At 42.4% G+C, this 13538-nt stretch overlaps 1 protein-coding gene across 3 annotated transcripts in view; it reads left to right on the top strand.

The window, feature by feature from the left end:
• Positions 1-13538, top strand: part of LOC141109028 (N-acylethanolamine-hydrolyzing acid amidase-like) — a 73233-nt gene that overhangs the window by 40773 nt on the left and 18922 nt on the right. Inside the window, exon 9 of one of the 3 annotated variants that reach the window (XM_073600991.1) lies at positions 3616-3644. The exons of the other annotated variants lie outside the window; for them this stretch is intronic. Coding sequence (XP_073457092.1) covers positions 3616-3644 — 29 coding nt within the window. The remainder of the gene's footprint in view (positions 1-3615; positions 3645-13538) is intronic. 3 annotated transcript variants of the gene reach the window in all.

Raw genomic sequence — 13538 nt, 5'->3', positions numbered from 1 at the left:
AATCTCTTGTTAAACGTATCATTTGTCCCTTGGGAATATTTATAAGTCACGGATCGTAGTGGCAACTGTCCACTGGTATGTAACTGTTTCTCTCTACCGGTTTGAAGAATGTTTTTGTGGTTATTGCATCTTCTAATTGGATTTCCAGGTCCAAAAAATGAATGGTCTTATGATATTCATACGTTAAATTAATATGTTTCTGATTATTGTTCAATTTCTGAAAAAATTGAATCATACTCTCCCGGTCACCATTCCATATTATTATACAGTCATCAATAAATCTTTTGTACATTACCAGTAATAAGGGAGTGTCGGCATAAATAACTTCTTCTTCCCATTTTGACATAAAAATGTTAGCAACACTCGGTGCATATTTTGCTCCCATACCAATCCCATTTAGTTGTCTATAGTAGTCAGAATTATACCAAAAATAATTATGCTGTAAACCAAATGCTAAGCATTTTAGAATAAATCTTGTTTGTTTTGATATCAAGTTACTAAATTTATCCATAGCCCATCTAGATGCTTGAATAGCCTCCTCATGATTTATGATCGTATATAACGAGGACACGTCAGCTGTAGCTATTAAATATTTCTGTTGTGAATTTATCTCAATCGTATTCAATATCTGGATTAGATGTTTGGTATCCCTCAAATAGGAGCATGTTTGTGACACCAAGGGTTGTAGAAACCTATCCACATATTCCCCTAATATTGCATTAGTAAATTGTATTCCATTTATTATTGGTCTCCCGGGGGATTTATTTGGTCCTTATGTAGTTTTGGAATTGTATAGATGATCGGGACTCTACAGGTTTCTGGTATTAAATATTTTTCCTCTTTCTTCGCGAGGATATTCTTCTTGCTTCCTTTTTGTATCAATTCCTGTAGTTCTCTTTTATACTGTCTTATGGGGTTTCCCCTAATTTGATGTAGGTATTACTAGCGTTCAGTTGCCCCATAAGCTCATTATGGTAGTATTCTTTTGAGAGTACTACAATAGCACCCCCTTTGTCTGCCGGTCTTATAACTAAATTTTTATTATCCTCTAGTTCTTTTATCCCTCTTCTGACATCTTGAGGATCCTTCATGCTTTTAACTTTCAATTTTTCCAGATCTTGTAACACCATTTTATTCAATACCTCTATATGCTCATTGTTGTGGACTGGTGGATTAAATAGTGATTTATTTCTTAATTGACTGTGTGTAATACCACTGGGTGTATCCCGTCTTCCTCCACTTGCATCAGATGGCTTGTTGAGCATATACTTCTGAATATTTAATTTCCTGATGTATCTTTGGATATCCACATACATTGCAAATGTATTCAAATTTTGCTTCGGGGCATACTTTAATCCTTTATCCAGTGCCAGTATTTCCGTTTTAGTCAACTCTACTCCACTTAAATTATATATACCTTCCCCTGCTACTCTCTTTTTTTTTTGGATCTTGTATCCTCCTCAGCATCCCCTCTTCAATTTGGACTTGTGTTCCCTGTTCTGTCGTGCCGTGGAGGGGTTCTCTCGTGCCTACGGTGATCCAAAAAAGAGCGTTGTGGTTCATCCTCTCTTTAATCTCTTAATACTTCATATCTGTTTTGTGTATGAATGGGACTTCTTCTGGATTCATATTGATATTTGTCATGATAAGCATAACCCTGCTGTTGATATTCTCTTGATTCTCTCCTCTCCTTATTATAATAACTATGGTTGCCTTGGTTACCATATTGATTATTTGATTGATTCCTTGGTTTCTGATTATTTCTATTCCCATTATTTTTCCGAAAAGGTATTTTCGGAGATTTGGACCATGGTTTGGAGTTGTTTTTATTCTGCCACCAAGGTTTAATGATTCTGGGTCCATTGTGATCTTCGCTATGTTATTGTCTTGGGGGTCCATTGAAATCTTCCTTGTATTTTTGCCTTGAGGGCTCAGGGGTTCTATATCTTTGATCTCTAATTGGGGTCATAATCCGAACTTATCTTTAAGGGGATGTAGTTGTTGAGCCTAAATTTCCTTCTTTCAAAATTAATTGCCACTTGAAGGCCCAATCCAATTTATAATCATTTACATCTCTTAAATACTTTCTTTTTTTCCTTTAATTTCAATGTCCTTTTGTTCCAATACTTTATTTAACCGATTTGTTAGCGTAACAAATGATGCAGAATCTTTATAATCTTAAAATCTAATTTTGCAGTTGGTAATCTGTTTATTAATATTCGCGCTCTTTTTTTTGTTCCTTTTGATTAAAAATAATAATACTGCTGTCCCCGTTTCATTGAAAAATGGAAACCATTCATCCACTGATTCCTGATCTAATAAACCATCATTTATGGGAACATCCCACCTAAGCCTACTTCTTACAATATTTTCTTTAATATATTGTTCATGAGTGGTTAAATTCCACCATAGGCTGACCTTTTTCTCTATTAAATGGCCACATTTTCTAAAATTCATGTCTGCATCACCTGTGTCTGTGTTCATATTAGTGGAAAAAACATCTTTTAAATCAATCGTGCGATTTTCCATAAATTTAAATATCTCCATATCTGCTTCATTTCCCTTGAGAAACCCTTGTATGTTCGTGCTGATCCTTGTGTGGATTAATATTGAAAGTGCCATTAGACCCAAGGGGGTCTTCATTTGAAGTGAGCAGGCATTGCACATTGAGGTGGCGGTGATCTGTCAACACATATTCCCTGCAGAGACTGTCAGGGAGCACAGATTGATTTTATTCACTTTTCTTCAGCATTCAAGAGTTTCATATATTTATATATTGTGCATGTGGACCTTTTTGTATATGTCTTTTAAGATCACTATTTGTCACTTATTCACTGGAGTTGATTATGAAGCTTATATTTGGAATCTAGCATACTATTATTTGTTTTTATTCATTTTTACAGTATATGTGGTGCCAGAACACATTTTAAATAGCTGCAGCTGTTTTTCATTTATATAATTAGCCATATTATAATTTTTATTTTTTTAGTTTTATTCATATCAGTGCTTTAGTAATCATATTTTAAGTGTTGAATAGTGACTGGTCAACAGGGCCAGGTTGACCAATCATCCCTGTCCTCAGGAACCAAGTCCCAAATGAAAGAAGGCTCAACAGGGATTCTCTTTGTTCAGCACAGTTACATTGTCACACTGGCCAATCGCCACATTGCCATTGAGGATGATGAATCATATGAGCACAATCATATAAAAAGTAAACTAGTCAATTTAGTTAAGGTGCTGAGGAGGCTGTGGCGCTAATATGTGAAGGGGAAATTGGTGCCTGTACATAGGCTGCTGTAACAAGCTCTTTTTAACACTTCCTGTCAAAGGTTGGCCTACCCTCCTCCAACCTGTTCATATTAACCAATTGTTGTGATGGCTGGCCTTACTGACTGTTAGCAACTGGCAGGAGGCACCAGGGAAGGGACAACATTCAAGGGGAGGTGTCAAAACTTGCATTTTACAGTACCCCACATTTCAGATTACCTTTATGATAGTATTAGTTTTCAACAACTATACATTGGCCCTGATAGTTGTGATTCCCTACCCTAAGGTGTGTGCAGTAAATTATTGAACTATATTCTTACATAAATTCATTTGTTCCTAATTATGTAGGTTCTGTCTACCCAAAACGTGATAACGTGGTAAGTCTCTACAAATGAAATCCCTAATGTTTTGATAAACTTTATGAGCTAAAAAAATTGCTAACAATTTAAATTTTACATATTGGTCTGATGAAGAAGATGAAGAAATTCGTTTTTTTACATTTGGGGATATTTATTATAGCAAATTGTAAAAAATATTGTTTTTTTTTTTTTCAAAATTGACGGTCTTTTTTTTTGTTTATAGCACAAAAAATAAAAACCTCAGAGGTGATCAATTACCACCAAAAGAGCGCAGGTTGGGGGGAGGAGAGGAGAGGGGGGGTGAGGAGAGAGATGGAATTAAGATGGCATCATTAAAATACCTACCCTATAATGTTAGAGGGTTAAATACTCCAGAAAATAGGCACAAGGTGCTAAATGAAATCAGAAGGTACTCGCCAAACATTATTTTCTTACAAGAGACACATATAGCACAAAATACAAATGTAAAATTATACTCAAAATTCTACCTAACATGGTACTATGGAGACGCTCCTACAAGAAGAGCGAAAGGAGTAGCAATAGGCATGGCAAAAGATGTAAGATTTGAATTGGAGGATAGGAAAGCAAACCCAGAAGGGCAGTACCTATATTTGAAAGCAAAATTACAGGGGATGGAGTGCACATTGGTTAATGTCTACTGCCCTAACAAAAGCCCAGGGGAATATTTGAAAGAGATCTTAAATAAACAAATGGACTTTAAAAAAGGTAGTTTGGTTTTGACAGGAGACTTTAACTTTTGTCTGGACCCTCGAATAGATAGTACGTCAATTGCACTGGGGACTGGAAATCACCAACTAAGAATGATAAAGAAAAAATTACATCAATGCCAGTTGGTGGATGTATGGATGGCCCAACACCCAAGGGCAAGAGAATATTCATTCCACTCCTCAGTGCATAATACGTACTCAAGGCTGGATTATATATTGGTGGAGCATAGACTTTTGAAGGCTGTAGTTGATTCATCCATTGAAATAATGACACTCTCAGATCATGCCCCAGTAATTGTGGAGTTGGGACCCACGGGAACCCAGAATAGGATAAATAAATGGAGACTGAATGAAGATCTGATACAAGATACAGAAGTGGAAACAAAACAACAAAAAAAAGAAATAGAGCAATATTTTCTGTTAAATGGGTCTCAAAGGCTATGATTTGGGAAGCACATAAGGCATATATTAGGGGTAAACTGATTTCTATAGGCGCCAGGAAAAAGAAAGAAAGATCAAAAGACATGGAAAGGACAAAAAAAGAAATACATGAATTAGAATAGAAGCTAGATAGGGGCTAGATGTGAAAATACATTAAAAAAAATAATATTTAAAAGAGATCATTTGAAAGACTTGTTGGGACAGGAGACAAGAAAGTTTTTAATAAAGCGGTGAAAGATAGATATAAATGGGGTAATAAACCAGGAGAACATCTTGCAAAATTATAAAATATAAAAAATCTTTAAACTAAATAGAAAATATGAAAAACAGTAAAGGAGAAATGGTATATGAAACAACAGAAATTGTAAAAGAGTTATTATAGTTCCCTATATTCTGTAAGCGAGAAGGAGACACGAGAAACAGAAAAAAAGAAAAGATACAGGAATACCTAAGGAAGCAAATTACCGAAAGTATCAATGGAAAAAGAATCGGGAGCGGACTATGCAGCGGAGGGCGGCGGGGAACAGTAACATTAACCGTAAACCCCCCAGCAACCCCAAATGACCCGCGCTTCCCAGGGCCAGCAGCAGTCTCCCCTGGCTGAGATATCACCGGGTAAGGGAGACACGGTGCGCGGCGGCAGCTCACAGATCCAACAACTGACTCCACAGACCGCGAAGAAGCAGGGAGGGGGAGACAGACCGTGGCAGCTCACAAGCCCATCACCAGACCTCCTGGGCAGCTCAAGGAGCCATGGAGCAAGACAGTCCCCAGATTCAGCAGTGGCCCCCCCAGACCAAGATGGCATCCAGAACGGGAGATACAACACACGGAGGAGGCCAGGCTCAGCGGACAGAGCCTCCCTACCCAGGTATTACATTCCTAGCTGAGGTCCACAGGGACCAATTTTCATCCCAATCCCAGGAAGAGCCTCCCTCCCCACAGAGTAAGCATCCACAGCTATCTTCCTTGTCGGGCTCCTCAGACAGACCCTTGTTGTTTTCAGACTCCCCAGCCTCTTCCACAGATAGACAAATGGCCAAACTTGCTGAAGTTGCCCTGAGTCAAAACAGCTCTGTGATTTCTCAGCCACCTGATCCTGCCACCACATACTCAGGAGACACAGTTCTTCTAGCTAGATTTTCTGCACTCCTGCATCAGGAACTGTCCAAAGCCTGCACCATTATCACGACAGGCATGAAAGACGACTTCCAAAACATAGGGGAGAGGTTGGACATAATTGAGCCCAAAATGGATGGAACGCTAAAACAAGTGAACCAAAATTCTAGAATGATCACGTCCCTACAGGACCAACTAGACCAAGCGAATGCAAAGATCGAGGTCTAGGAGGTACAACTTCCACGTACGGGGCCTCCCGGAATCCCGAAATTTACCTAGAAGAATCGATACACGCCCTAATGAAGTAACTGATACCAGATATCTCCCCTCACCAGCTAGAACTAGATAGAGTGCATGTGGCCCTGACAGCTCCCAGACCAGACGGTTTGCCACGCGATGTGATAGTTAAGCCACATTTCTATCACATCAAAGAAAAAATTATGCTGGAGGCTAGGCATCAAGGAGACATATCTATCTCAGGACATTCGATACAGATCTTCGCGGACATAGCCCAGACGACGATCCAGAAGAGGAGAGCGCTGAAACCACTTCTAAACCAGCTTATCAATCGTCAGATTAAATACCGATGGTCATTTCCTTTCCGACTATCATTTTCTTACAAGGGTAAATCCCACTCTTTTGCCAACTTTCAGTCCAGCGAGGCGTTACTCCAGGACTTGGGCCTTATTTCAACGGAACCGCAAATGTTTAGCGCCCCTGTTGACGAGAGACAACCGATATCCCCCCGTGGTCTCAACAGGGAAGACCCAGAGCCAGGAAATCTCCGTCGGTCACTTGAACAATCCCGAAGATGCCATCTCAGATTAGGTCCCAGTGACCAATTTTTTTTCATAATTGGACTACGTCCAACTTAGCAGACTTAGACACTTATGCCCGACTGTTCCCGGTTTACACAGGCATAGGCATAGGAAAAGATTTTGTTGATGGTTAACATTTAAGATGCTTTTGTTTCCCATGAGTGAATACTACTCCCGACTGCAGATTTGATTTTTGAAAGCAGGGGAGAGATTAAAATTGTTCTTTTTTTTTTTTTCCTTTTTTCCAATTTTCCGGCTGGTGGGTCCCATCCGTTCCTTCCTGCTGATGGATGAGTGGGGCCGGAGGGAAATCGCATGCCACTTGAGGTGAACTTGTCTCTACATCTAGAGTGGAGACAACTTCACAATAAATACACGGGGGCTTGGTACCCCCGCAGTCACACTGTGATACAGTGTGCAGGTTCATCCTTTTTCTCCTTTTTTCTATTTGTTTGATGATTTTGTTGACAGGTTTTACTTTTAACACAACAAAAAATATGCAATCTTTTTTCTACCTCTATATTTCTAATGCCCCGTACACACGGTCGAACATTGATCAGACATTCCAACAACAAAATCCATGGATTTTTTTCCGACGGATGTTGGCTCAAACTTGTCTTGCATTTGCACGGTCACACAAAGTTGTTGGAAAATCCGATCGTTCTGAACGCGGTGACGTAATACACGTACGTCGGGACTATAAACGGGGCAGTAGCCAATAGCTTTCGTCTCTTAATTTATTCTGAGCATCCGTGGCACTTTGTGTGTCAGATTTGTATACACACGAACGGAATTTCCGACAACGGATTTTGTTGTCGGAAAATTTTATAGCAAGCTCTCAAACTTTGTGTGTCGGAAATTCAGATGGAAAATGTGTGATGGAGCCCACACACGGTCGGAATTTCCGACAACAAGGTCCTATCACACATTTTCCATCAGAAAATCCGACCGTGTGTACAGGAACTCCTTTCCTTTTTCTTCCCTTTGGCTTTCCTCTCCTTTGGATGCACTCCCACGCCAGGTAAGGGTCCGAGTTTACGATCCCAGAGACTCCCAAGCAGACCTTTTGAAGCAGCTAAAACGTGAGTATGGCCTGCCGAGCCCCTGGGGGGTGTCTATAGTATGCCTGTAAAGGGGCACATGTTTTCCGTGTTTAGAACAGTCTGACAGCAAAATGACATTTCAAAGGAAAAAAGTAATTTAAACTACTCGCGGCTATTAATGAATTGCCGGTCCGACAATACACATAGAAGTTCATTGATAAAAACGGCATGGGAATTCCCCACAGGGGAACCCCGAACCAAAATTTAAAAAAAAAAAATGACGTGGGGGGGGGGTCCCCCTAAATTCCATACCAGGCCCTTCAGGTCTGGTATGGATATTAGGGGGAACCCTGGCCAAAATTTTTTTTTAAAAATGATGTGGGGGTCCCCCTAAATTCCATACCAGGCCCTTCAGGTCTGGTATGGATATTAAGGGGAACCCCGGACAAAATAAAAAAAATAAAAATGGCGTAGGGTCCCCCTCAAAATCTATACCAGACCCTCCAGGTCTGGTATGGATTTTAAGGGGAACCCTGCGCCAATTTTTTTTTTAAAAACGGCGTGGGGTCCCCCCAAAAATCCATACCAGACCCTTATCCGAGCACGCAACCTGGCAGGCCACAGGAAAAGAGGGGAGGACGAGAGAGCGCCCCCCCTCCTGAACCGTACCAGGCCACATGCCCTCAACATTGGGAGGGTGCTTTGGGGTAGCCCCCCAAAACACCTTGTCCCCATGTTGATGAGGACAAGGGCCTCATCCTCACAACCCTGACCGGTGGTTGTGGGGGTCTGCGGTGGGGGGTTATCAGAATCTGGAAGCCCCCTTTAACAAGGGGACCCCCAGATCCCAGTCCTCTCCCCTGTGTGAAATGGTAAGGGGGTACCTACCATTTCACTAAAAAACTGTCAAAAATGTTAAAAATGACAAGAGACAGTTTTTGACAATTCCTTTATTTAAATGCTTCTTCTTTCTTCTTTCTTCTATCTTCCTTCGGTTTCTTCCTCCATCTTCTTTTTCTTCTGGTTCTTCTGGTTCTTCTGGTTCTTCCTCCGATATTCTTGTCCGGTATCTCCTCCGCAGCGTCGGCGTCTTCTTCCCTTCTTCTCCTCAGGCCGCTCCGCATCCATGATGGCATGGAGGGAGGCTCTCGCTCTTCTCTTCATCTTCTTCTCTTCATCTTCTTCTCTTCATCTTCTTTTCGGGCTGCTCCGCATCCATGATGGCATGGAGGGAGGCTCCCGCTGTGTGACGCTTCTCCTCTTCTGACGGTTCTTAAATAACGGGGGGCGGGGCCACCCGGTGACCCCACCCCCTCTGAAGCACAGGGACATGACGGGACTTCCCTGTGGCATTCCCTGTGACACCACAGGGAAGTCCCGTCAAGTTACCGTCCGTCAGAGGGGGCGGGGTCACTGGGTGGCCCCGCCCCCGTTATTTAAGAACCGTCAGAAGAAGAGAAGCGTCACACAGCGGGAGCCTCCCTCCATGCCATCATGGATGCGGAGCGGCCCAAAAAGAAGATGAAGACAAGAAGATGAAGAGAAGAAGATGAAGAGAACAGCGGGAGCCTCCCTCCATGCCATCAAGGATGCGGAGTGGCCCAAGGAGAAGAAGGGAAGAAGACGCCGACGCCGCGGAGGAAGATGCTGGACGAGAACACCGGAGGAAGAACCAGAAGAACCAGAAGAAGAAGAAGATGAAGGAAGATAGAAGAAAAAGAAAGAAGAAAAAAGAAGCATTTAAATAAAGGAATTGTCAAAAACTGTCTCTTGTCATTTTTAACATTTTTGACAGTTTTTTTGTGAAATGGTAGGGGTACTTTTGTACCCCCTTACCATTTCACACAGGGGGGAGGGCTGGGATCTGGGGGTCCCCTTGTTAAAGGGGGCTTCCAGATTCCGATAAGCCTCCCGCCCGCAGACCCCCACAACCACCGGCCAGGGTTGTGGGGATGAGGCCCTTGTCCTCATCAACATGGGGACAAGGTGTTTTGGGGGGCTACCCCAAAGCACCCTCCCAATGTTGAGGGCATGTGGCTTGGTACGGTTTAGGAGGGGGGGCGCTCTCTCGTCTCCCCTCTTTTCCTGCGGCCTGCCAGGTTGCGTGCTCGGATAAGGGTCTGGTATGGATTTTTAGAGGGACCCTACGCCGTTTTTTTTTTTTAATTTTGGCGCAGGGTTCCCCTTAAAATACACACCAGACCTGAAGGGTCTGGTATAGATTTTGTGGGGGCCCTACGCCATTTTTTTTTTTTTAATTTTGGCCGGGGTTCCCCTTAATATCCATACCAGACCTGAAGGGCCTTTTTTTCCTTTGAAATGTCATTTTGCTGTCAGACTGTTCTAAGAGTTCCATACTTTGGTTGGCTCTGGAGTATCTCGGGAGATGGTCGCGCAAACTTATGTCTTACACCCAAAAATAAATACTTTACGTCTGATATCATGGAATGTCAGGGGGCTTAATTCTAAGATAAAACGCTCAATAATGTTTGATTACTTAGCACGACACAAACCGCATGTAATCCTTCTCCAGGAAACCCATCTCCAGGGCTCCAGGGTTATGGCCCTTAAAAGAGCCAAAATAGCATATGCTCTACACTCCACCTATTCTTCCTATGCCCGAGGGACGTCTATTCTTATTGCCAAATCGGCACCAATCTCAATTAAACATATTAAACTTGATCCTAATGGCTGTTTTGTGATCCTGGTGATGGAACTTTTGGGTAAACCATATACTGTGACAAACATTTATGTCCCACCGCCCTTCACCAAAAAAATTTTTGAGAAGGTGATGGGAACGATACTTGAAATTGCCGAAGGCCCTTTAATAATAGCTGGGGATTACAATACTGTTCTAGATAATTCTATGGATAGATTCAGATGTTCTACGCTACCCACAATGCTCCTGAGATCTTTCCTAACTCAATTTGACCTAGTGGAGGCTTGGAGATGGAGGCATGCAAATGTGCGGGAATACTCGTGTCAGTCTGACTCTCATGATACTCTATCACGAATTGATCTCTGCTTGGTTTCCTCCGATATACTTCATTTAATAGCAGGAATCAAATATCTTCCCAGGGCGCTGTCTGACCATTCGCCTTTGATGGTGGACCTCGCCCTAAACACACCCTCCTCGTATAGGGTGTGGAGGTTGAGCCCACTTTGGTTAGCGGATCAGGCTGGGATAGATCAGACTTCGGCAGATATGAAACTTTACTGGGTAAACAATAAGCATAGTGCAGATATTCCGATGGTCTGGGATGCCTTTAAGGCCACTACCCATGGCTCCTTTGCAGCTGCAATTGGGCGGGCCCATAAGGCATCGCAGTCCAGATTGGTGGACGCAGAAGGAGAACTTAGGGTTGCGGAAACTGCGTACTCTACTGGCCCTACCTCTGAAACACACACTACTTGGCGACACAGGGCTAGAGAATTGGATCTGGTGCTTTTAGAACGTACACAAAAAAAACTACTATATCAGACCCAACGTATATTTGGCCAGGCCGAATTATCAACCCTGTAATATCCCTAGAATTAATGGTGGTTGAACAGAATGATGACATTATGAAGGCGTTTGTTGCTTTCTACTCCACACTGTATACCACCAGAGCTCACTATACGATAGTGGAACTAGATGATTATCTTTCGGCAATTTCACTTCCAAAACTAACGGAGCTTCAGGCATCCACACTTGATGCCCCGTTGACGACGGCAGAAATAGGGGAGGCGATACAATCTTTTGCCAGGTATAAAACTCCAGGCCTTGATGGGTTCCCTATTGAGTGGTACATGCAATTTCGGGATCTATTAATATTGCATTTGTTACGGATGTACAATTTTGCCCTCAAAACAGGTCATCTACCACCCTCCATGTCAGAAGCTTTGATAGTTTTAATCCCAAGCCTCATAAGGATCATCTCTTATGCGAATCTTATCAGCAAATCTCACTTATCAACTCTGACATTAAAATTCTGGCCAAGGTACTCGCCAAAAGATTAAATACAGTAATTACAACCATTATAGGGGCGGATCAAACAGGATTTATGCCTGGACGATCAACCTCTATCAATTTACGTAGACTCTATACTAATCTACAAGCAGTCCACGATAAAACCGGTTCCCGTGCTGTATTAGATTTAGATGCTCACAAGGCCTTCGACTCAGTCGAATGGCTGTATCTCTTTGAAGTCCTGGCCAAATTTGGGTTTGGCACTATCTTCATAAAGTGGGTATGGCTCCTATACTCCAAACCTATCGCTAGATTAAGGGTAAATGCATCCATATCAGATGCTTTCCAGATAAAAAGGGGTACAAGACAAGGGTGTCCATTGTCGCCACTCCTGTTTGCACTAGCAATAGAGCCTCTAGCAGCATTGGTAAGATCCAGTGGGGAAATGAAGGGACTGACGACTGGGGGTCAAGAAGAAAAAGTGTCCTTATATGCGGATGACATGCTGATATATTTGGAGGACCCCCAGTCGTCACTCCCGGCCCTGCTGGAGATTATCCAGCAATTTGGCCATTTTTCAGGCTTTCAGGTCAGCTGGGATAAATCCCTACAGAGGAAATAGACAGAGGACAGAGGAAATAGGGAGTCCGCGCTAATGGGTGTAATTAGAAGCCTAGGTGGGAAGTATATTCCTAAATTGATAGACTGCTGCCCTCACATACGCTGACTCCACAGGGGGTGGAATGAGCGGAAAAAGTGAAAAAAGTAGAAGTCCGAGTGACGAAACGTACGTAGGGCGTGGCCTTTGACTGAATGCCTTGCTGACATCTCCCTGCAAAGCTGACGCTTAGGAACATCTTTGTAAGCATTGTACACCGCTCATTTTTTCCATTACAATGTGAGTACCCTTTTTATCTGACCTAATAAATAGTGGTTTTAAACGGTTTCACACTATGGAATCCTTTCTTCTTATGTCCTTATGATATCATCCTGGTCCTGGTCTTGCCAAGCACTGCTGCACAGTGGCACATACTGTGACTACTCGGTACCCCTGCAGGGGATATACAGCTGATATCATCCTGGTCCTGGTCTTGCCAAGCACTGCTGCACAGTGGCACATACTGTGACTACTCGTTACCCCTGCAGGGGATATACAGCTGGTGAGTCTCTGCACAATCACAACGCGAGACACCAGCACTGGATTAACACCTGTTGTATGCTTTGAGGAATCCCACAAAGGACGCCTTTTTTCACTTATAGTGCACCGGGGACTTACCCATATGAACTGTTTACTATCATAGAACCATTTGCATGGCACGTGTGTTTAGCACTTTTCAGAGTGACCTCTTCATAGGGCACTTGTCACTTTGTTATTTGCAACGTTTGTAGAACAACATTTTAATATTTATTTATTTAGCACTAGACACTTTAGAATTTTTTGCATGTCACGTGTGATGTATTTATTGCAACTTTGTGTTTTCTAGTGTTTAGACACAGACCGCTTCATGCTCTTAGCAGTGGTTAATACTGTTTTTTCCTTTTGAGGGAATATAGCACTAGACACCTTGGATGCGATTTATTGCACTCATTATGCTTCTCATGTTTAAATCACCAGTCACTTTAACCCACAGGAGTGGTAATAACTGCCATACATATTTCACTTAAAGGAATACACACGTGACACTTTTGATAAAACTGTATATATGCAGACATTTCTTCTGCAACTTTGGGACAGCGCCACACTCACACACTTTTCTGGGATAAATCCCTGTTGTTCCAGATTGACAGAGAGACACAAATAACACTACTCCCAG

This window comes from Aquarana catesbeiana, linkage group LG01 (genome assembly GCF_042186555.1).
Source record: "Aquarana catesbeiana isolate 2022-GZ linkage group LG01, ASM4218655v1, whole genome shotgun sequence".
NCBI lineage: Eukaryota > Metazoa > Chordata > Amphibia > Anura > Ranidae > Aquarana > Aquarana catesbeiana.
This window is presented reverse-complemented; position numbering and strand designations above follow the sequence as displayed.